At 37.4% G+C, this 24,375-nt stretch overlaps 1 protein-coding gene and 1 long non-coding RNA gene across 4 annotated transcripts; both read right to left on the reverse strand.

The window, feature by feature from the left end:
• Positions 1-8,044: 8,044 nt before the first annotated feature.
• Positions 8,045-13,512, reverse strand: LOC306992211. The gene is made up of 3 exons (XR_013796238.1): positions 10,273-13,512; positions 9,993-10,081; positions 8,045-8,861 (listed from the first exon to the last, which is right to left on the reverse strand). It is a non-coding gene; the product is annotated as an uncharacterized lncRNA (long non-coding RNA).
• Positions 13,513-13,614: 102 nt separating this feature from the next.
• On the reverse strand, positions 13,615-23,823 carry LOC306992209 (uncharacterized protein). Of its 3 annotated transcripts, XM_079600848.1 has the most exons (4): positions 23,729-23,823; positions 23,264-23,333; positions 23,091-23,171; positions 13,620-16,527 (listed from the first exon to the last, which is right to left on the reverse strand). In XM_079600848.1, exons 3-4 carry the CDS (start codon positions 23,117-23,119, stop codon positions 15,054-15,056), a joined length of 1,503 nt encoding a protein of 500 aa, XP_079456974.1. In that variant the 5' UTR covers positions 23,120-23,171; positions 23,264-23,333; positions 23,729-23,823; the 3' UTR covers positions 13,620-15,053. The 3 variants fall into 3 exon arrangements, with proteins under 3 accessions (XP_079456976.1, XP_079456974.1, XP_079456975.1); XM_079600849.1 differs by lacking the exon at positions 23,729-23,823 and having other exon boundaries at positions 23,264-23,548; XM_079600850.1 differs by lacking the exons at positions 23,091-23,171; positions 23,264-23,333; positions 23,729-23,823 and adding an exon at positions 16,741-16,895 and having other exon boundaries at positions 13,615-16,602.
• Between the last annotated feature and the right edge of the window lie 552 nt (positions 23,824-24,375).

The following is a 24,375-nucleotide window of genomic DNA, read 5'->3' on the forward strand; positions in this document are numbered from 1 at the left end:
AAAGATTAACACATTTGGGGCGCATCTGAGATCTTCTGGTAGTTTATTCCAGTTGTGTACAGCAGAGACGCTAAACGCAGCTTCTCCATGTTTTGTTCTAACTCTTCGCTCCACTAGCTGGCCTGAGTTTATTGATCTAAGAGTCCTGCCTGGTTTATATTTTTCAAACATTTCAGAAATGTACCCAGGTCCTAAGCAATTCAGCGCTTTATAAACTAAAAGCATTACTTTAAAAACTATTCTATAACTAATTGGGAGCCAATGTAAAGTTTTGAGAACAGGAGTGATATGCTCTATTTTCTTAGTCCCGGTTAATAATCTAGCCGCAGCATTCTGAATGAGCTGGAGCTGCTTTACAGTTTTTTTTGGAAGTCCGGTAAATAGGCCATTACAGTAATCGACCCTACTTGAAATAAAAGCATGGATGAGTTTCTCTAGGTCTTTTTGAGGCACCAAGCCTTTAATTCTAGATATATTTTTCAGATGATAAAATGCTGTTTTGGTGACCGTTCTGATATGGCTGTTAAAAGTAAGATCTGAGTCTATCGTAACACCAAGATTACGCACTTGATCCCTGGTTTTAAAGGCCCGAGAATCTAATTCTTTAATAATACTTGTTCTTTTATTTTTGTTGCCAAACACAATAACCTCAGTTTTATCCTGGTTCAGTTGAAAAAATTTAGATTCATCCAGGTTTTTATTTGGTCTATAGTATACAGTGGCACAAAGGATCTATTGAACTGTTATCATCTGAATTAAGAGCCATATATATTTGAGTGTCGTCGGCGTAATTATGGTAATTAATGTTATTGTTATGTAGAATCTGGCCTAAAGGTAACATATAGAGATTAAACAGAAGTGGTCCAATAACTAAACCCTGTGGAATTCCGCACGTCATACCCATCTTATCAGATTCAGAATTTCTGATGGTTACAAAGTAATTCCGACCATACAGATAAGATCTGAACCAATCAAGGACTATCCCAGAAACTCCTACCCAGTTCTCCAGCCTATCTATGAGGGTTCTATGATCTACAGTGTCGAATGCTGCCCTAAGATCTAATAAAACCAGAACTGTTATTTTATCAGAATGAGTATTCAGCCGTATATCATTTAAAACTTTAATTAGGGCAGTTTCAGTACTATGTTGTGGTCGAAAACCTGACTGAAATTTATCTAAAAGACCACCTGCAGTCACAAACTCATTTAATTGAATAAAAACTGCCTTCTCAATAATCTTGGCAATAAAAGGGAGATTTGAAATAGGTCTATAGTTGTTCATAATAGAAGCATCCATCTTTTTTAATATGGCTTAATGCCAGCGGTTTTCAAGGACGTTGGAAAAGTGCCTGATTGCAAAGAACTATTGACAATTTGGTGCAAATCTACAGCTATAGAGCTAAATATTGTTTTTAAAAAGTCTGAAGGCAATATGTCTAAACAGCAGGTGGAAGATTTAAGATGTCTGACTATTTCTTCTAGGTGTTTTTGGTCGATGACATTAAAATGTGACATAGTAACCAAGTTATGTCTTGGAGGCTGCAGAGACGGTAGCATCAGTATTGGACTGTGTAGTACTGATAGTCCGTCTAATATTTGTAATTTTTTCATTTAAAAAAATGGCTAATTCATTACAATTCATAGTGGATGTAAATTCTGATACTATTTGCTCTTTTGGATGTGTAAGCTTATCAACCATGATAAATAGAGTGCAGGTATTATTAATACTATTATTGATAATTTCCGATATGCGTTGTTGTCTGGCCCTTCATAACTCATTGTTGAAATGAGTTATTTCTATAGAAAAACTATATGGTTTAAAAAAAAATTAAGGGTCCTGAAAATGCCTGTAATTTTCTAATTTGTTTGCTTTGTAACAGCATCTGTTAAACTAGCAAATGCTATAGTGATTATTGTATTTTCCTGCTATATATATATATATATATATATATATATATATATATATATATATATATATATTTTTTTTTTTTTTTTTTTTTTTAAAGAATAGCCTACAACATATTCAACAAATCAACGTCTAGATATATTTTGGAAAATTATGTTTAGTTTTTTTACAGCCATTGTGACTATATAAACTATTTGTGGTTTTATAACTAAGCTCTGCCACCTAGAGGCCATATGAGAAAATTATGAATATAATCTTTAATGAAATATAGGGAAAGACAATTGTATTTTGGCTTTAATAACAACTCTACTGGACTTTTAAATCTCGACTTATGAAAAGTTTTAGGGCTCACAAGTTTATTGCCTCAATTTTGTGCTACAATTGTGTCTTATACAAATATGCTAAAAGAATGAATATTAAATGTTTTCACTTGTATCACATTTGTCTCATTGTCAATAAATTAATTTAATTAGTTTTGGTGCAGTTTTGGTTTTAATTAGTTTTGGTTACTAAGACACCAATCCTGAAACATTCAACACATTTCTTAAAGCTATAACTGCAAATTCAAAACCACAAAAATAATTGACAATACACTTTATTCAAAACTACATTATTGTTAATCTAATTCAACTTTTACTTCAAATGGCTGTCAAAATCATCCGAACAGACACTCTGAACACACATTACACACTGTGAGATTGAAAAATCAGATCATAACCTCATACGTGGTTTTCAGAGAAACTGACATAAGTTTTGAACTTTATACAATCCTACTGTAATCATCATAAATTACACAAAGTAACACAAAGAATTCAAACATTTTAAACAACTTCTGAATTTACAGTTTTCCTAACAGTATTGTTTAATCATATATTCACTACATATTCAACTAAAAGCTTGGATTTGAAAGAATGACATCCAACATCAAAAATTTACTGAATGTAAGTAGATCATGTTGAACAAAAAAGATTTGAAAATATTGATCAAAATGATTGATTTGTTAAAAATTCCAGTTTTTATTAAACTTAAAAAAAAGATGCAAATCTATACATCACAATATCACAATTAACTGAACATATAGCCTAATAATTTCTCACTTTGAGTTGATGTAAAATTTTATCTGCATTTCTAACATAAATTAGCCTATGTCCATTTAAATATTTTCTTTCTAAAATCAAAATCTAAAACAAAACATGTTTTCTTTGGAATATAATTTTAACTGGTAATACATTTCATTCATTCAGGCCCTTTAGCGCCGAGAACGACGATTGGCTAGGGGCTTCAGTCTTGTTAAGGAAGTCTGTGTACTACTGGCAAGATCTTTTGGCACCAGATCTTATGGTGGCGTGCCATAATGCTCGGTCGCCGGCCAGCATTTCCCAGGTTTCGCTTGGGAAGCCAAACAACTGAAGGTCACGCTTCAGGACATCCTTGTAGTGGAGCTTCGGTCGGCCGACTGGACGATGGGCATCAGCAATTTCGCCGTACAGAGTTGCTTTCGGTAAACGGTTGTCATCCATGCGGTAGGTGGCCAGCCCATCGTAAGCGGCGGGTGCACAACATAGTGTAGAGGTCTGTGTTCCAAGTTGTGCCAATAATTGAGCGCAGACAACGAGAGTGAAAGGCGTTCCGGCGATGTTCATGTCTACGGTAGGTGCACCAAGTTTCACTGCTGTACAGGAGAGTGCTGAGAATACAGGCCTCATGAACTTTGATTTTTAAGTGGAGGGACAGTGAATTGTTCTTCCATACTCTCTCACTGAGCCTGCTGAAGATTGTTGATGCTTTCCCAATACAAATGTCCAATTTGCAGTCTAGAAGTTTCGACTGTGGAACCCAGATAGGTAACCTTCATGACGTTTGTCAGTACGCAGTTGTTGAAGGTGATTGAGAGCGTAGCAGGTTGGGCAAAGACTACTGTTTTTCCCAGGCTGATCTTCAAACCAAACTCCTCAAAAGCAGCAGCAAAAGAGGAGCACATCGCCTGCAGCTCAGAGTCGGCAATGAAGGCGGCATCATCAGCGTATAGGAGTTCCCGGATGTAGACACGGTTGATCTTTGTTTTTGCGCGTAGTCTTGCCAGGTTGAAAAGATTGCCAGAGCTGCGTGTATGAAGTAGCACTCCAGAAGGAACAGCTCGGTGCAAGACAGTGGAAAAATAATAGCTTGCTTCACACGGCAGTGGGCGGCAGTGGCTCAGTGGTTCATGTAGGTTGTCTACAAACCGGAAGGTTGGTGGTTCAATCCCCGGTTCCACCTAACCAAGTGTCGAGGTGTCCATGAGCAAGACACCTGACCCCAGCTGCTCCCGACGAGCTGGATGGCGCCTTGCATGGCTGACACCGCCGTAGGTGTATGAATGGGTGAATGTAAGGCAACTTGTAAAGCGCTTTGGTGGCCATTGGGTCTGTGAAAGCGCTATATAAATGCAGTCCATTTACCACACCACAGAAAATGTAAAATTCCTTAGAGAGAGAGACCTCTAACTGTATTGTTGCCTTCATGTGAACATGGAATTCTGACGGAGTTGGTAAAGAGGCCGGACCTACTGACATAGTCTCTCTCTCATAGGCATAGTAGAGCCCTGCACGGGCCTCAAATCTAGGCCCTAGCCCGGCCCTGGCCCGAGATGCTCAGGCCCTAGCCCGGCCTGTGTCCGACAGCTCATCATAATTATCAGCCCGAGCCCGTTTTTTTTTTTTTTTTTATATACACAGCTGTAGCCTAGCCTAGGGCAAACTAGCTATTTGCAGCCATTAAAATAGGTCCATTTTGTTAGTTATGTTTCTTTTCATTTCTTTATTAAGTTAATTTAGACAAATGTTCGGTTTCTTTTTGTTTTTTTATTGACGACCAAGCAGCCGACAGCGAGTTAAACATGTTTGATCCATTTAGCCTCTCAAATCAACACTTTACTTGGCTACAATAAAATCCATAATAAAACACCTTAAGCATATCACACATAGACAGTTATAGTTTAAACGTTTATTATCATTTTTTAAAAGCTGAGGCAAACTGCTCTGCTGCTCACAATCGCAAACAGTGCTCGCAAACGAAATGAGCTATAGCCTACAATCTAAACAAATCAAATAAATGACATTAAATTAAAAACAAACATGCAGATTATCTTACCTCAAAAATCAAGTTTTCACTACAGAACATGGCCATTCTTATTTCCAATAGTTTCCAACAGACTGATGAAAATAAAGTCGTTTTCAAACGAAAACCAACAAGACAGCCCCCTAACATGGCTAAGAACAGTTACAGAGCATCGTGAAGAAAAATCACAGCATCCACAGAGGAAGGTTTTAATCCAGTCGTACTTTTTTCTTGAACTATTCCAGCTGCGCTGAAGTCACGCTCGCTATACTTCTGCTGCTGGCGGGGACACTAAAAACAGCGAGCCGGTCGCGCGAATCTTGGGTCGTGCCACCGGGAAACCTGTGTGCGTGCGTGTGTGTGTGCGCGAGCAGACTGTCATGTGTTAGTCATATGTCAGTGTGATAGGTTTAAAACGTCTTTCTATGTTTGTTTTTCCATCGTCAACTTCTCATATTTAATTTTAATACATGTCTGAAATAGGCTATAAAAAGAAGGATAAGCCTAAAACAGGCCCGAGGCCCGGCCCGCGTGTGAACTATGACGTGAAAATTGGCCCGAAGCCCGGCCCTAGGGGCGTAAATAAGTCGGGGCCCGTCGGGCTCGGGCTGAAATGCAGGGCTCTAAGGCATAGGCTGACATAGGCTCTCTCTCTAAGGAATTTTCAATTTTAGGTGTTGTGGTAAATGGTAAATGGACTGCATTTATATAGCGCTTTCAGATCGACAAAGACTGCATACAGAAGCCGACCTTGCTCAATACATTTCTCTTGTATTTGGCGAACTGAGAAAATCATGTCGATGGAAGAGCGACCAGGACGGAAGCCGCATTGGCTCTCTGGGAGTATCATGTTTGTAATGACCTGTACGCGTGGGAGAACGATGCGAGCAAAGACCTTGCCAGGCTGGGAGAGTAAAGCTATGCCGCGGGAGTTGTTGCAGTCACATCGATCCCCTTTGTTCTTGTACAAAGTAATATGTTAGCGTTACGTAATTCGTCTGGGACAGTGCCTTCATTCCAGCAGGTTGAAAAGAGGTGATGGAGTTTCACGGCGAGTGTGTTGCCACCACTTAAGAAGATTTCAGGTGGAAGCCCATCCACACCAGGGGCTTTGTTGTTCTTCAGAAGGCTGATGGTTTTTATGACCTCATTTAGAGTGATGTTGTTGTCAAGCTCATGCAGAATTGAAAGTTGGGGAACAGCAGATATTATAACAGCTTCACTAGCTGTTACAGGCTCTGCATACAGTGAGCTGAAGTATTCCACCCAGCGATTGAGCTGATCGTCAAGGTTTTTGTGAGTATTTCTCCGGTTGAGGATCGTAGAGGGGAGGTGTTTTTCACCAGAGGCCGTAGAGCCTGCTTTAGACCCTGGTACATGCTAGCGTTTAGAGCGTGGGTGTTGCCATGTCATCTTGGACCACATTGAGCCTTCAAAGAATGATGATGGGATGTACAGCTTGTATAAAGTGTAAAACTCGAAAAGGCGCTGTCCATTTTCATTCATTGAGCCCACACCGTGTGGACCCAGCACGTCTGGCCAGGCGGTGGTGATACTGCCTACACGAGCATTGAAATCGCCAAGAATGACTATGCGATGGCCACAACTAATGTTGGAAAGAGTTTCACTCAGCAGGATATAGAAAGCATCTTTCTGCACGTCTGGTGAAGTAAGGGTCGGGGCGTAGGTAGACGGTGTAGCGGAAATGACTCTGTTTAGGGGATTTATTAACTCAAATGAGATACGATATTCATGAGATATGAATATTTATGTTGCATACATATATTAAATTAATACGATTACTCGTAATAACCATTAATATAGGTAGGTAAATTCATCTTTAATCAAAGGGAATTTAGGTAGAAACACCATTCAGTTATTTTGCACACGTATGTCCAGCAGACGTGCACGCGAAATTTGCATAGGGAATCACCAGTCTGTAACACCGTCAAATATTATTTCTGTGGCCACTAGAAATCATATTTTCGTGTTCTAGACAATTTAAGTATTATATTATACTAGGGTAGAGCTTGGTAACTTGATCTTTACGCTTTCATGGACTCAATAATGGAACATAGGCAGATTCAATTCAAAAGATTAATGGAATTTAATGTAAAACAAGCTAACGGTTATAATGTACTAAATCAAAACACACATGAGTAAATATGTATAATAAACAAACAAACTAAAACGAAATTAAAATGATCATAATAAGAACGAGAGAGAGAGAGAGAGAGAGAGAGAGAGAGGGAGAGAGAGAGAGTTAGAGTTAGAAGTTTCTGTGAGGAAATCAGAGAAGAATGAGAACTTTTGACAAAACAGGTTTTACACAGTTTACATCAAAATGAGACCCCAAAAACCTTAGCAATATTTATATTTAGACAATCTTAACAGCAGTTCTTTCAGATGGTAATTTTAAGAATAATACGTTACTCTGTCCGTGCCCTTGTGAAAAAAAAGTGCACTTTAGTGTACTTTTATAAAGTGTACTTATTACACAAATAATATACTTTAAAAGTATACACTTAAGTGTGAATTAAATGCAATCTTTTGGGCGCACTTAATGCACATTAAGTATAATTAATTTCAAATTTATTACATATTAAGTTGAAATAAAATGCAATAAGTTGCCATTAAGAGTGATTTTTTGGAACAACTTAAGTGGGACTTTAATACAACTTTATATCTACTTTCATAATTGCTTCTAGTGTCTTTAAAATATACTTAAAGTGCACTACACAATATACTGACACGCAATTAATGTGAACTAAAATATACTTTAATGTCAGTTAAAAATACACTTAAGTGTGAATTAAATGTATTGTTTGGGCGCACTCAATGCACATTAAGTGTAATTAATTTCAAATGTATCACATATTAAGTTGAAATAAAATGCAATAAGTTGCCATTAAGAGTGATTTTTTGGAACAACTTAAGTGGGACTTTAATACAACTTTATATCTACTTTCATTACAGCTTCTAGTGTCTTTAAAATATACTTTAAGTGCACTACACAATATACTGACACGCAATTAATGTGAACTAAAATATACTTTAATGTAATATACATGTACATCGTTCGTTATATAATTAAATACATTTATAATTAAAAAAAATTATAATAAAGTTGTAATTTAGTACATTTCAAATTTTAATAAAAAAAAAATCTCTTAATAACCTAGTTACAATCAAAAGAAACACTATACATAAACACAAACAGTTACAACACTTTAACTCCTTTAGAAAGAGTCTGGAGGACAATGAAGCTTATATGCACAATCATTTTCTTCCTCAAATACCCTAAACATCACAGAAAACATTATGCATTTTTACATTTTCAGAAAACATTCTGTATGATATATAATATTGTTTTTGTTTCCATGTAATTTACTGGTACTACTACTTTTGGGGTAATTTGGTCCCCATAAAAAAAACACATACACATACACACACGCACGCACACACACACACCTAATATTAACAAAGATGAATAAATACAGTAAATAAATTCTTCATTGTTAGTTCATTTTGGCTAATGCATAAACTAATGTTAGCAAATGAGACTTAATATTAAAGTAAAAATATTAAAGCTCTTAAACCTTTACTAGCACCAACAGGACCAAATGGTTTCTTCTAAAATCTTACTCAATTACAGTGAATGTAAGTTTGTCTAAAAACAAAAAACAAAACAAAATCTGAAGAACTCCAACGGCATAAAAACAAGAAAACCAAAATCGTTTGTCACCAAATGTTTTGAAGTTGTTGGAAAGTGCTGTTTATGTCTATGTCCCAGAAGCTCTCCAGAGTATATGTGAATGGAAATGTTCCAGAGAAGCAGGAAAGTCAGAAAAAATACCTTGAAGAAAGAAAACAAAAACAGAAGGAAAACAATTGTTTATAAAAACAGATCCAGTCCATTATTATATTTGGCTCAATTGAATGAAAGTGATAGATATACAGTTGCGCTTTAAAGTTATACACCTTGCAGTATCTGCAAAATGTTAATAATTATAGTAATAAGAGGGATAACAAAAAATTGTGTTCTCTTTTTATTTAGTACTGCCCTGATGAAGCAGTTTATTCATTCCCCAATCAAATGTCAAAACATTTTCGTCATAGTTGTCGTCATTTAAAACTGGTTTTTATTTAGTTATCCTCTCGTTTTCGTCTGTGAAAAAATGTCGGTGACGAAAATAATGATACAAATTATTCGTCATTAGTAACATTGCAAGATGGCTGTGGATGAACACCAGTTGTTTGAAACAGCTTTGGCCGCTACAATGAACGAGTTAGACTTTTATCTAAAAGAGGAACCGAAGACGGTGCTCGAAACGTTCCTTTGTAAGAAGGATGTTTTTACTGTTTTGCCGGCAAGAGTCTAATCTACCAGTTAGCTCCGCTGGTAGCCAGGCGTATGGGGCTTAGTTGTGATTGGTCGTACTAGTATTATCCAATTGCGTGCAGTGAGATTTTCAAATACATGCTTGGTGCCGCCCCTCGAGTTGGGTGATTTATATTACTCAATGCCAGACCCTTAATCTTTCGGATTTGGGTCTGGATTTCCAGGCTAGCAGTTCCTGGATGTTAAAGTTGAATTTACTGTCCAATTCGAACCACTGAATTTGCGAAGCGGAAACATTTTTTTGACCGAAAATCACCTGTTAAATATTATAGGTTGTATTTTTAAACCATTTGAATATTTTTGAAGTAAAATATTAAAGGTGAATATGGATTATTGGATTTTTAATAATGAAAATGGGTTTGAAATGTTTTTAATCGAAATATTCACAGCTTAAATTTCAACCCAATGCAATCCCTAAAAATACAATGCATTAAAATGCAAGCATAGTTAATGCAATGCATTTTTTTTTTCAAGTAGTGCAATTCAACAGGCTTTTTTGTTTCAAAAACATTTGCCATTATTTTACTTCCATACCCAAGACCCATGCAAACGTTTCCTCATCTTGGCTTGTAAGTTTCAGCTTACCGCGCAAATCTTCATGAAGGATGTTCCTGTATTTACTGGTACCACGGTTGACACAGCAATTCTGCGGCCCTCTTCCTTTGGTTTGATACCTGTAAAATATATGATGATTATAGGGGCATCTGTAAATGCACAGGTGGGAATTTATTACTTACAAATGGAGAAGATTTAAAGTATTTAAAAGCTATAGGGATAGTAAGTGACTTGATAGCAGTGTTTCAGCTTGATCAGGGTGTGCTGTCTGTGCAACAATTCATGACAAATTATGTAACGTTAACATCACCTCATCAATACAGGCCTGTGATTCCACACCGCTTGCACTGTATCTCCAATCACAAATGAACTGATCCTGCAAAATGAACGTGTAACTCCAGATAAGCACAAAAAAATAACATATTCCAAAACAAATAGTAACTGAACAACTCACTCTTCAAATGCAAAAATAAAAAAATAATGCTACATTACAAGCATTATTTCTAGAGTGATATATTAAATATTTATGGTGGTTATAACATTGATTATATGTATTAAATGTATATAAATGTCTTCGAGTGTTACAATATTGGATCTGTATTTAGCAAATTTGTCATTTAGTAATGTTTAAATGATTTAAAAAGTCGGTTTAATTAAATTATATATTTTCTCAGCATCCAAATTCGTCGAACACACCCACACGCGAAAATATTATGATGTAAGAAATTATTAGAATGCAATCATAGATAAATTATTGAAAAACTGATTAATTCACCTCCCGAGTCTATTGCGTCTGTCTGCGATGAAAATAATGTAATGTGTTACACTCTCGCAATAACAACTGCCATGTTACGGTGAAAATGTTAAAATAAAGAAAGCATCAAGATATACTTACTTGACTCATTATTGCAGTATAACGTCTCATCTGTAATCAAACGTGGCGTTCTCTTCCTGATTGCGCAGCTTCAGTTTCCTTTCCTCACGAATCGCGATTACAGAAACATAACAGTGCATTTTTCAAACTCTAGTGAAGTAGTGCGTCATCGTGACGTAGTATTTCTGGCGCATGCGCATTAAATAAAGTTAATATATTTCATGCATGGTTATATTTCAGCTTTTTAATTTCTGTTCAAACTCATTGTGTTGTTAGACTCTGTAAGTTCACAAAACTTGATTCATTCACCTAACTAAAAGTCAATCATTTTTATAGTGTAGTGTAGTCTAATTTAAATTAAATGTATTTTAACTGAATTTAAATGCAATTTAATTTTGTTTGGATTTGTTTAACTTTGCTCACAACTAAATGTGTTTAATTTACTTAGATCAACATAATGATATTAAAAGTATTCTCTACACAGATGTAAAGTACAATACATTAATATTACATTAAGAACTCCTCTCATAAATTACATTTTATTGTCAAATATTATGTAGAAAACTGACACTTTTAATTGAGTTCATAGAGCAGAAGCTGGTGATAAAAATGTCAACAATAAGTTGTACTGGAGTATACTGTATAAACAAATGTATTGCAGTTTAGAGGAAAAATACATTTCAAGTGCATTAATGCACACAATATATTATAGACTAAACATTTAAAATACATCAACAAAATAATTAGTAAACACACTTGAGTTGAAATTAAAAACAATTATTTTTTTCATATTTTCCATTAAAATTATTCTTTTATTTAGTATATTAGTCAATACATCAAAATAACTGTTTAAGTAAAACTTAATTAGACATTATTACAACGTGCCTTTTTAAAACATGCACTTACGTGTGTTTAGAAATATTGTCATGAAAGTGTACTTACTTTAAGTTAAACTTAATTAGACATTATAACAAAGTGCATTTGTGAAAAGTGCACTTAAGTGTGTTAAGAAATATTGTGATGAAAGTGTACTTACTTTAAGTTAAACTTAATTAGACATTATTACAAAGTGCATTTGTAAAAAGTGCACTTAAGTGTGTTTATAAATATTGTGATGAAAGTGTACTTACTTTAAGTTAAACTTAATTAGACATTATAACAAAGTGCATTTGTAAAAAGTACACTTAAGTGTGTTTATAAATATTGTGATGAAAGTGTACTTACTTTAAGGTAAACTTAATTAGACATTATTACAAAGTGCATTTGTAAAAAGTGCACTTAAGTGTGTTAAGAAATATTGTGATGAAAGTGTACTTACTTTAAGTTAAACTTAATTAGACATTATTACAAAGTGCATTTGTAAAAAGTGCACTTAAGTGTGTTAAGAAATATTGTGATGAAAGTGTACTTACTTTAAGTTACGCTTAATTAGACATTATTACAAAGTGCATTTGTAAAAAGTGCACTTAAGTGTGTTAAGAAATATTGTGATGAAAGTGTACTTACTTTAAGTTACACTTAATTAGACATTATTACAAAGTGCATTTGTAAAACGTGCACTTAAGTGTGTTAAGAAATATTGTGATGAAAGTGTACTTACTTTAAGTTACACTTAATTAGACATTATTACAAAGTGCATTTATAAAAAGTGCACTTAAGTGTGTTAAGAAATATTGTGATGAAAGTGTACTTACTTTAAGTTAAACTTAATTAGACATTATTACAAAGTGCATTTGTAAAAAGTGCACTTAAGTGTGTTAAGAAATATTGTGATGAAAGTGTACTTACTTTAAGTTAAGCTTAATTAGACATTATTACAAAGTGCATTTGTAAAAAGTGCACTTAAGTGTGTTAAGAAATATTGTGATGAAAGTGTACTTACTTTAAGTTAAACTTAATTAGACATTATTACAAAGTGCATTTGTAAAAAGTGCACTTAAGTGTGTTAAGAAATATTGTCATTAAAGTGCATTCCCTTTAAGTACACTTAAGTGGTATTTCATTTGAACTATATTATATTATCTGCAAGTGCACTTTTCAAAAAGTATACTTTTATGATATTAAGCACAAAAAAGTACGCTTTCAATACAATTAAGCACACTTCTTTTTCACAAGGGTGCCCTTTCTGGTGCGTCTGTTTGGGACTGACGCGTGCGGTCACGTGGAGGAATCTTCAAAGCGAAAGTGAGGAGTAACTCAGGTTCGGAGCGTACGCGTATTTTGTCAAGTTAACTTAGGCTTAGGCAGGTATTCTTTTAGCAAAAATACCGATTTGAGTTAGAGTATCAAGAAAATAAAGACTTAGAATAAAAACGAAATGAAAGCAAACGAAAGAAGGCTTGCGGTGAGTGAGAATAAAGGTCTCTCTCTGCTGGAACACTGCACACTGAGGAGAACTCCGCGCGGCATTTTGAAGAGAGTGAAGTCACGCCTCCCTCCCTGGTGAGGACCAATAGCTCGGGAGGGCAGGTGTGACCCACTCTCTTGGCTCGCTAAGGAACGCCTCCTTGGCGGATGCGCGTTGGAGATTCGATCTGTTATAACCTGATATAAATGGCAGAATGCATAATTTGGTAATTTGAGTTAAAGATTCGAAATCAGTAGCCTTCCTGGAATAAAAGCATATCAAAGATTGTGTTTCTGGGGTTTGCTAGCAAGAAATTACATGATTCTATGGTTACATGCGACTAAAGATAAACATTTCCATTCTTGATCATACAATACACTTAGTTATAATCGGTCTACGTATAGAGACCGTGACACACAATACAAATACATTTTAAAATACATTGAAAAGGGTTGATTTTGATCACAATGTCCAGGAACCGCATGTCTGTATATGTGTGTGTTGTGTGTGCGTGTGAGGCTGTTCGTAGTTCATAGGAGCTGAAACCACGTGTTTGAACTTTTGTCCTGAGCTCCGGGGAAATACAATGTATGTGCGTTTTCTGAAATTGATGTAATTAGCAACTCGTGGACTTTGGGGTCACCATCTGCTAACAATCCAGAGTTTGTGAGGTGTCTTTTGAGTGTGCGTATGTATGTGTGTCTGAGCTGATGAGATCAGTAGTGAGCGTACAACAAAACACTGTCCTGTTGTCTTAAAAGGGTTAATCATTTGTTAATGATCCCCTGATCGCTGTGGACCTCCATAGGGGAGTCGTGAAACAGACTGGGGTTTGATGATTTTCTAACAGAGCTGTCTGTGAGTGAGTCACATGTCCGGCGCCAGGGTGTCTCTTGTGTTGCAATCCAGGAAGGACAGAGTCGCGTGTAAATTAGATTTGATTAAATTAAATCAGAAGCAAATGGTTCATCTGACATGGGCTACAGTTCTCTCTAGAGAGAGGAACGAGTACTGCGTTTCTTGCCGTGTATGCGCTCTGGTTGTTTCGCTTTAAAAATCAGAGTTCATAAGCCTTTGAGCGAAATATATAGCCCTAAGCCACGCCCGTTTCGGCGGGACGTGACTCAAGGGCTCGCTCGATTGGCTTAAGCATTTGCCGCACAGCAGCCAATAGGCGCGCGAGCTGTCTCGCCGAGGTCTGTATGCTGTGGCAATGCGTTTTACATTGATACAAAATTAAGGATAATTTTTTGCTTCAGTATTCTCGTGGAAAAGGATTTTCCCCAATGCGTTGCTACGACAACGCAGTACTCGTTCCTCTCTCTAGAGAGAACCGAGGTTACGTTAGTAACCGAGTACGTTTTGGAATTGAATGAACAGATAAACATAAAATGCTGTACCACAACCAAAACAACTTAAATTAATTTATTGATATAAGCAATATACAAGTGAAACCATTTCATATTCATATATTGTTAATAAACATCTGAAGCATGAAGCAATAAACATGAGAATTTTTTCACATGAAGGGTGATACATACATTTTCTAATATGGCCTCTAGGTGGCAGTGCTTAATAATAAAATTCAAAAAGTCCCTAAACAGCCTTTATTATGTTTACAGATGCATTTTATGAAAATCAGCTGCTTACAAATGTGGATAATACAATTATGATTTATTAAACTGCAGTTATAATCAATGATAATATAGCTTAAAATTACACAGGATTATTTTGAAAGCAGGGCTTGACTAGCTGAGTCATTGTTTGTATAAAATAAAATAAAGGCTTTTAAAGGAAAGGATCCCAGAGCTCCCTTTTTTTCTCTTCCTGCTCTCTTCCTGATGTTTTCCAGTGTTTCAGCTTTTTCATGCTAATTTATTTCCTTCAGCTTCTTAATCAGAAAATCAATGTTCTGAAGTGTGAACACAGCATCAGTGTTGAGTGCGATCATATCCAGAGTTTCCACACAGTGAAAAGCTTCAATCACCAGCTTTACTTTCTCTTTCTCTAATTCTTGCAGTTCTTCTTCCAGATTCTTGACCACAGACACACCATCACCATATTTCTTCTTTAACTCTTCATATGTCCTCTTCACTGTCTTTGTCTTTGTTTCATATATTTTTGCTCCCTTGATGTGTTCTTTGTAATTGCATTTCTTTGTGCACACTGTACAGTGATAGTTTCTCATCGCACTGCACCATGAGAGATCACTGACCCACCAGCATCCTGGATAATGACAGTTCTCCTTACAGACGGTGCAGCATGTGGCCATTTTAGCTAAAGTATTATCAATATCAACCTTTTCTTTATAGGACACTTCAACTTCAAACTCAAAGTTCTTGTTGGCTTCTACATCTTTCTTGTTCTTCTCCAGAGCTTCTTGAGTTTGTTTCAGCTCATTTTGCTTTAGTTCCATCATTTGAACACGTGACTGTATATTGGAAATATTTGCCTCCAACTGCTTCCGATTCTGCAACACATCTCGAGTCATTTTCAAGGATTTTGGTTTTATGTTGTCAAAAATCTCAAAAAATCCTTTCATTCCTCTAAAACTGAGATTCCATGCTTGCGCCTGTATCATTTCATATTCTTCATCAGCAGCTTCTGATTGATGGTTATTAAACAGGAAAAACACTGGCTGATTCTTGTCATTCACTGCACACTTGATTTCAGCCTCTTTAACAGCCGTCAGAGCATTTACAGGTGGAGCTCCATCTGAGTGTGTGAAGAGCAAGACGATGTTTTCAGCAATATCTCTCCCAAATAAAGACTGAACAGAATTAAATATGTATATGAGTCTGTCAGAGAGTCGATTTTGGGTTGCATTAATCACCAGACACACTGCATCTATTTTATGAATCCCTTCTGCAGATGCACATAAACTAAGCAAACTCTCAGCGATCTGTTTATCATTCTCAACTCCACGAGTGTCTCCATATCCTGGTGTGTCGATGATTGTTAGATCAGTTTTACTCTCTTGTAGATAAAACCCATAAACAGTGATGATGGAGGTCTGACTGTGAGCTGATGTTCGGTCACTCTGGTCATCTGTGATCTCAAACCAAACCTTGTCTTCTCTCTGAACATCTAAGTTGTAGTTGATCATTGTGTTGATTAGTTTTGTTTTTCCTGTTCCTGTTTCTCCCACCATCAGAATGGTTTTATGGGGTTTGTTTTTGACTCTCTCTCCAAATGTAATTTTTCTATATGGTTTGGATTGATCCAAATTGTCTGTCTCTTTTTTCAGACGATATCGAGCAGGATTCCCGCCTTTAATTAAGATGCTTTTCTTAGTGATTTCAGTTTCGCATAATTGTTGACGTACACTGGTCATTGGTATTTCTCTGTAATGTTAACAGAAATAACAGGTTATTTCACTCAGGTAATTTAATGTGTTAATGGGCTATTTTGTTTTAGCAGCTCTATTTGGTATAATAATTAGCCAACTCTCTTTAATATGGTACATTCGACTAATCCAACTTGTTTAAGTATAAGGGTGCTTTCACACTGGGCTCGTTTATTGTGGTCCGAGTCCGAGTGCGATAGTTCCCGGCGCCCCCCGCAGCTTTAGTCTGGTTTCACACTGAACTTGATTCTATCGAACTCTGGTGCGTTTGCGTGCATCTTACGTCATTGCACGGCTCATGATAGAAAACAGAGCACGCGGGTAAATATATTGGGCCCTATCTTGCACCCAGCGCAATTGACTTTGTACACGACGCATGCATCATTCCTATTCTGCACCTGCGCACAGCAGACTTTTCCCTCCACAGACGCACGTCGGTAAATTAGGGAATGAACTTGCACTCGGGGGGGCGGTCCAGTGAAAAGAGGAGTGTGTTCCGGCGCAAACGTTCCCTGGTGATATTCTGCAGTTTCAGAAAACAACTCCGCCGCTGACCAGGAGAAACCCAGTCTAAAGACAGCGGCGCGTTGCGCGTTAGTCATATGCTATTTTAAGGGCGCGTGCTTGGCCATTATGTAGCGTGTGAACAACACACACACTTTGATTCTCTAATCTACACAGACGCAGCAGTTTTCATTTTTGCAAATCATACATTATTACAAGGAAAAATATTAACACACGAGGGAAATCATTGTTGTGTCCGTGAAGATGTGAAAAAAATAGACATAAATCTAGATTACACATTTACCCAAATTATACGCCTGTTTAACCGAAGCTAATTTGTGTGGTTTCTCCCATCATCCCCAATGTCACTTCTCTGTGTTTTACGGCCCTGACGAGAACGTCGGTCTCCTCGGCTGTGAACCGCTCCTGGCGTGCGCTGGCAAACCCGCCGTTATAATAGCGATCCGCCGTGGAACAAGCGCGCCGGCTCTTAAAGGGAATGTGAGAGGACGCTCTGATTGGTTTATTTCACGTTACGCCCAAACCACAGCTATGAATAATGAAGCTACTTCAGACCAACACATTTTAGATTTGCGCCGGGCGTAAGAGGCATTTATCCCGCCGGGAAAATAGCAACAGCGCCCGAGACCCGCCCACAAAGTTACTTGCGCTTTGACACTTGCGTTTCAGATCGTTAAAATATAGCCCATTGTGTTTTTATTAATTCGGTGCTATTATGCGCAGCTGAGTGAACAACACAGGTTTACTTCCCTTAAATCCTGATGTACTCATTACATCATAAGAAGAATGGCATCTACGCTAATTTTAGTGTCTTTGTTTATCCCAAGGTTTTCCCACAGCCTGCCGGATCCAGGCCGTATCCAGATCTGATGAAGGACCTTCGCCTGGACCCGATGACAACGCAGTCCTGAAGTGCCAACTATCCTCTCCCTATAGAGGATCCCTGTACCCTTCTACAGATAAAGCGTTGTGGGGAAATTCAGTTCGTGTACCTACAGTATACCCCGAAGTGATAATATAAAATAAAATTCTGTATCAAAATTAATAGGCAGGAAAAAGTAGTTTGTTTAGGCTTGGTTGGTAGGGAATTACAAACATGCGCACATATATTCAAACGCACATAACTATAGAATTAATTCTTGATGCGCACGTGAGCGCCATCAGTGTTTCTCACAGGTTCAGGTTTAAAGTCTGTGTAGAGAGAACGGTGTCGTCTTAGCGGCCCCTAATTTAATAACAAATTATCATTTCGACGGAAGTGAATCAATCAAAACTAACTTTAGCTGGAAAATAACATTATTCAAGAACCGCTATAAAGCCAAAACAATCTGTTACCTTAAATTATACGTTTATCTCTGTAAAGCAGCTTTGAAACAATCTACAGTGTTAAAAGCGCTGTATAAATGAGGATGACTTGACTTGACTGTGTGTGTGTGTGTGTCACATAAGGTGGCTTTTGCTGCTTGCAAACTGACTTTTTTGAGGAGACAGTGGATTTCCATTAATTTGTTGCACTAATTCCACGCGCTATGCACGAATACACTGCAGGCTCACTCTCGGTCGTATCTAAGGTAAATCATCAACACTTTCATCCCTGACATGTGTTTTATTTAAAGCTGCAGTCTGTAGTTTTTCCTCTTTGTCGTCAACTCTGTTAGAAATCTGAAATTGCAGTTATTCGGCACAGCACGGATGAATCCGATGTTTTGAGGAGAACGTGCGGCTGTCAGTCGCAGCGCCGGTGTGGATACTGGCATTTGCAATCACAGATTATACTTTTTGGAAGTATGACCAACATACGAACATTCAACATACCGGAAAATGTAATCTGAACAAGTAACGTCCACTGTTCTGACCAACTAAATGAAAAAAAGCAAATTTCACTGATTAAAATCTAACGATCGCTTATCATATCACGTCAAACCGTGCAAATTATACTTTGTTCTCAAATTTTTATGTTAACAACATCAGCATTGCGTGACATTTAATGCCCTTCAGATATTTATCATTGTTTTAGCATGGATCCGGGTGCAGTCTCTTTTATTCTGTAGCCACTCCGAAGTCTTTTGCATTTTATAACGAGTGAATCTCCAGTTGTCACTGATGATTGTCGTTTGAACCTTTCTGGATCCACCATCAAATTGATACGTTTATATCAAGTGCTGTGAGAAAAGGCTGTAAATCTCCACCTCCAACATCCTCACACACAATATAGCCGGGTGACATTATTTCCTCATACTAATGACAATTGTACGTTTGTTTGTGTGGAAAGTCCGCTTTTATAAGCAACTGTAGGAAGGGATTCGGAAATTTCAACAGATGAGTGCATCAGCGCACACGGAGCAACAAGCGCACGTTAACACAGACGCGCATGCACGTGTTTCGTTATCACGGCTACATAAACAAATTTCCGCACACAGGAAGACAGATGTTATGGTAATATTTTACATGTATTTTAATCACAAAAACGAACGTTTGCATCAAGTGAAAGCATCAGGCACATCGGCTACCTACATAATAAGCGGTTTTAAATGTAAAATGTTCAATGTCTTATCGCGCTGATGTGACCGAGCCCGACCCGAACCCGAACATAATTGTATATATATACACATACACTATGGGCCCTATTTTAACGATCTGAAACGCAAGTATCAAACGCAACACGCAAATAACTTTGTGGGCGGATCTCTGAAAATGAAAAATGTGTTGGTCTGTAGTAGCTTCATTATTCATAGGTGTGGTTTGGGCATAACATGTATTAAACCAATCAGAGCGTCCTCTCACATTCCCTTTAAGAGCCGGCGCGCTTGTTCCATGGCGGATTGCTATTATAACGGCGGATTTGCCAGCGCACGCAACTTACATGATGGTAAAGGAGATTTTGCAGTCGTCAGACTTTTGTTTCCTGGTTCTTGACGGACAACCCACTTTGTCAGATGTCCTTACCTATCTGTCTTGCCACTATAGACAGTCACAGTATCTGATAGTCACGATCACTGCCTCACATGTCTGGGCCGTAAGCATGCTGAGGTACCGTTTGTGTTCATGTACCTGTGGGTCACTGCGGGAAGATAACCATCATGATGCTAAGTTTGAGACTTGAGTACCTCAAAAGAGGTGGAATCCCCTCTGCTATTCCCCGATCTTGTTTGTCTGCCCAGCAGAGAGCTACTTCAGTTAATACACTGGGTGATCTGAGGGTTACAGTAGGGGCCCTCCAGCCGGGTCAACCCCCTGCTTAAGACAGCACTGCTAACTGCGCTTACTTCCATTAAGAGGGTAGGGGACCTGCAAGCATTCTCGGTCAACGAAAGGTGCCTGGAATTTGGGCCAGCCAACTCTCACGTAATCCTGAGACCCCGGCCTGGATACGTGCCCAAAGTTCCCACTGTTCCCTTCAGGGACCAGGTGGTGAACATGCAAGCACTGCCCCCGGAGGAGGCAAACCCAGCCCTTGCACTGCTGTGTCCCATTCACGCTTTGCGTTTGTACATGGACCACACGCAGAGCTTCAGAACTTAGAACAGCTCTTTGTCTGCTATGGAGGTCAGCAGAAGGGAAAGGCTGTCTCTAAGCGGAGTTTGGCCCACTGGATAGTGGATGCTGTTGTCTTGGCGTACCAGTACCAATTCAAGCCTTGCCCTCTGGGGGTGAGGGCTCACTCCACTCGGAGTGTTACTTCCTCCTGGGCTCTCGCTGACAGGCATCTGTAAAGATGCGGGCTGGAAGAATCCTAACACGTTTGCGAGATTCTACAATTTTAGAGTAGAGCCTGTCTCCTCCCGTGTATTGGCTACAAACAGCTGGGAGGCGTCTACTTAAGGGACCAGCTCTTAAGTCTCTTTTAATGCTTGTAAAGTGTTTTTTATTACATAATTTTTCATATGTTATGCTATTTATTACACTCTACTTCATTTAAATGTTTAAATTTGTTTTTCCCAATTCTGTTGCAGAATGGGTCTAAAATGTTCTGAGTCTGTTTGTATGGAGGACCAAACCTGCAGAAATTAAAAATGAATAAATAAATAAACAAATAAATATGAGAAGAAATGTAAAAAACAAACAAAAATAAATGACTATTTATACTTTATTTCCTTATTTATGTATAGCCTAATTATATTTTTTCCACATTTATTTATTTTTCCCACACATATATTTATGCATTTATTTATTTCCACTTTTATTTATTTTCACATTTATTTGTGTATGTATGTATTTATGTCTACATTGATTTATGTATATATGTATTGCTAATGAGGGGGGCGTGTTTTACCTCAGACATAGCAATCAAGCTCAGAGTGGCAGTGCTGAAGCTTTGAGGCCACAGTGACACCTTGTGGTGTGACCAAACAATACATAAGAGGATTGTGGACGTGACTTTACAGGTCACGCAGGAAATAAATGAGATGGGCAATATGGCCAAAATTTATATCACGGTTTATGTCCTTTAATATCACCCTAACTGTATGTAGCTAATAGGTTTACCATACATATGTATACTCTTTATTCCAGACATGGCCGTAAAACAGCAGGTCAAGATTTCTAAAATGTCTGGGCACACATGAACAGAATCCGCTGATATTGACACGAAATGCCACAAATTATCCACTATTAACCACATTTTATGCCATGCATTGTAGATCCGTACACAGAAGCTAACTGCATTTTTAATGTATCTTCCAAGAACAATGTTGACAGCAACAAACTTTTCCATAAAGAGGTGATATTTCCGCTATAAATTGATTTCCTAGGGCATTTTTTAAAACCTTATTAAATAGGCTATATGCATAATCATGTAGCCTACAAGTTCTTAAGTCAGTTAATAGGGCACTACTATAGGGCTGTTACAAGTAAAATAAAATCAGTTTTTCAGTAAAGAAAAAAAAAAGAAAGAAAAAAAAAACATTTTTGGTTTTGGAGTGTATGACGCTGGAGCTTCAGATAGATCTTATGTCCAGCCCACAGGGCCATCTGACATTGTTCGGTCCTGAGTACATGGCTTTGGATTTTCATACAGGCTAAGCGTTTCTGCAGCCCATGTGACATCTCTGTCTTGAGGCTGTGGCTCATCCGAGCCCTCAGGCAGATCTATGCTTACAGGCTGGCCCTCACCAGTGCCGCCGTAGTAGCTAGCCTAGGCTATTCTATATAGGGATACTGGAGGCGTTCTGCTAAAGCATTTCTGCCTCTGGCCCTTCACTATGTGAATGTAGGCTTTTTAAGCATCCCTATGACAGCCTCCTTCCATGGTGGGAGTCGTTCGGCCAAGGCCCGCCTCCTTCTCTGCATTCGGGGGTGAGAAAAGTAGGCTAATGCTATCGAATATATATATATATATATATATATATATATATATATATATATATATATATATATATATATATATATATAATATATATAGGCCCTAAACTAGTTTAAATCAGTGTCATATGTAATGTGGGTTTATAGTAGAGATTCAAACGCTGAATTCTCAGTGGATCGCGCAGCTCTGTATAATAATGGTCGCATGATCGAGATCGGTTCGCACCACTCTAGTTTATTGAGCCAAACTGATAAATGATCCGCGCTACGCACTTCAAACGAATTTCATTCCGCTTTTTAGTGCATTTGCCATTTGATGTTTCTCAATAGGCTGCGCAACCCAAATGACAGCGCACGATCAAAGAGAGTTGGGTAACTTTGTAGTGGCACCAGTGCGAAATTTTAGTCGCACCGGGACAAAAAAGGTTGCAAAATGACACAATTTAGTCGCAGTCTAGACTGGACTGGAGCCCCGATTTACATTGGATCTCTAATGGCAAGTTGGGGTTATTTATAGAATGTGCTTTAGAGGGGAAGGCTCCACGCGGGGACCATGTTGGAGACCAACTTATAAGGGCTTACTTTTGATTGCAAAACAATACAATTATTAGTGAAACATGATAGAAGTTGTGTTAATGCCAGAAAAAGTGCCAGAAATTTTTTTTAACAGCCGAATTAATAATACAATTCAAAACAGACATACTAAACTAACAGTGGAAAATAATGTATACTTACCCATCTGAAACCAGCTGAGAATCTGTCATGATGGTTCAAAAGGTTAGGGTCCACTAGAGGAGGCTACCAAGCAATCTGATGCTAATAAAAAAAGATTATATATAGCGTTTAAATATAAAGATACTTTAATTATTATTTGTTTTCTAGGGAATATTAAAATGCTCCCTACTCACCTGATTTCTATATCTATTATGTCACGTAACTCAACAAGAGAGCAGGATCCAAATGCAGATGTTTATTAAACTATATTAAAACGAGAAACAATCAACTTAACATCTAAGACATGACCAGGAACATACTGCTGGAAACAATCAAAATATAATGAGGGGGAAACAGTACAGACCATGGTAATTAGTGTCATGTATTAGCAAATATCTTGCAGTTTATGACAAACTAAATAAACAAAAATGACATATTTGAGAGATCACAATTATATTTATTAATTTAATGACAACCCATACCATATGTAAAGAGCTTTACAAATTGTTAACATACAATGTACAAAACTGTTTCATACTGTTGAATGAAATTAAATGAAAATGTTATGTCCTAAATGTGTTGAATATGTCTTGACAGAAATATACAATTTAGTTTAAGACTAAATTTTGTACATAATTCAGTAACGTAGGTCTACTTACAATATGGTCAATGTTAAATCGCCCGTCCTTCTTCAACTCACACTGAGAACTAGTCAAACAACTAGATCAGAAAACTTATTTATACTGAAGGCATCATCTATTTTCTGAAGGTCATGTGATTTATGGGAACTTGTTATTTACTTGACAAAACTCAAAGACACGCCCTATGTATGTTTGTTATATCTGGTGTGACTGAGGAGATTGTTTAGGGTAATATAGGTTTTAGAGAAGAATAACATATATAATCCCTGTGAACAATCAAACAATGACCCAATGACAACAGACAAGGGAACACATTACAAGACCACAAACCGTGACAGACAGGTGGACCTTACACTTGCATTTACACGTTTGCAGTTTGCATTGTAAAAGTAGGAAAGCAACAATTAATTTTGCTGTGTACTGGTAAACTGTGAGAAAAAACAGAAATGAAATTCACTTTGCATGCAGGTTGTTCACTTTATCAGCAAGTGTGTCACGCGAACTGAAGAATCTTTGTGGAGATTTTGTGTGGCACATTCTTTAGAAAAGAGTAATGTGTTCATAAAACTAACAAACACCCTTGTCATCACTTACTGACAACCCACATAAACCCACAGAAATCAGTAAAAACCACTTCTACAAACTGACTGTCTGGAAAAAAACAG

This window comes from Phoxinus phoxinus, assembly GCF_949152265.1.
Source record: "Phoxinus phoxinus genome assembly, chromosome: 24".
Taxonomy (NCBI): Eukaryota; Metazoa; Chordata; class Actinopteri; order Cypriniformes; family Leuciscidae; genus Phoxinus; species Phoxinus phoxinus.

Coding starts and splice junctions, on each gene's coding strand:
- LOC306992209 (XM_079600848.1), bottom strand. CDS start 23,119: ATGACAGATTCTCAGCTGGTTTCAGATGG. Junction 16,528..23,090: donor TCTCAGCTGGTTTCAGATGG/GTAAGTATACAT, acceptor TTAACATTACAG/AGAAATACCAATGACCAGTG.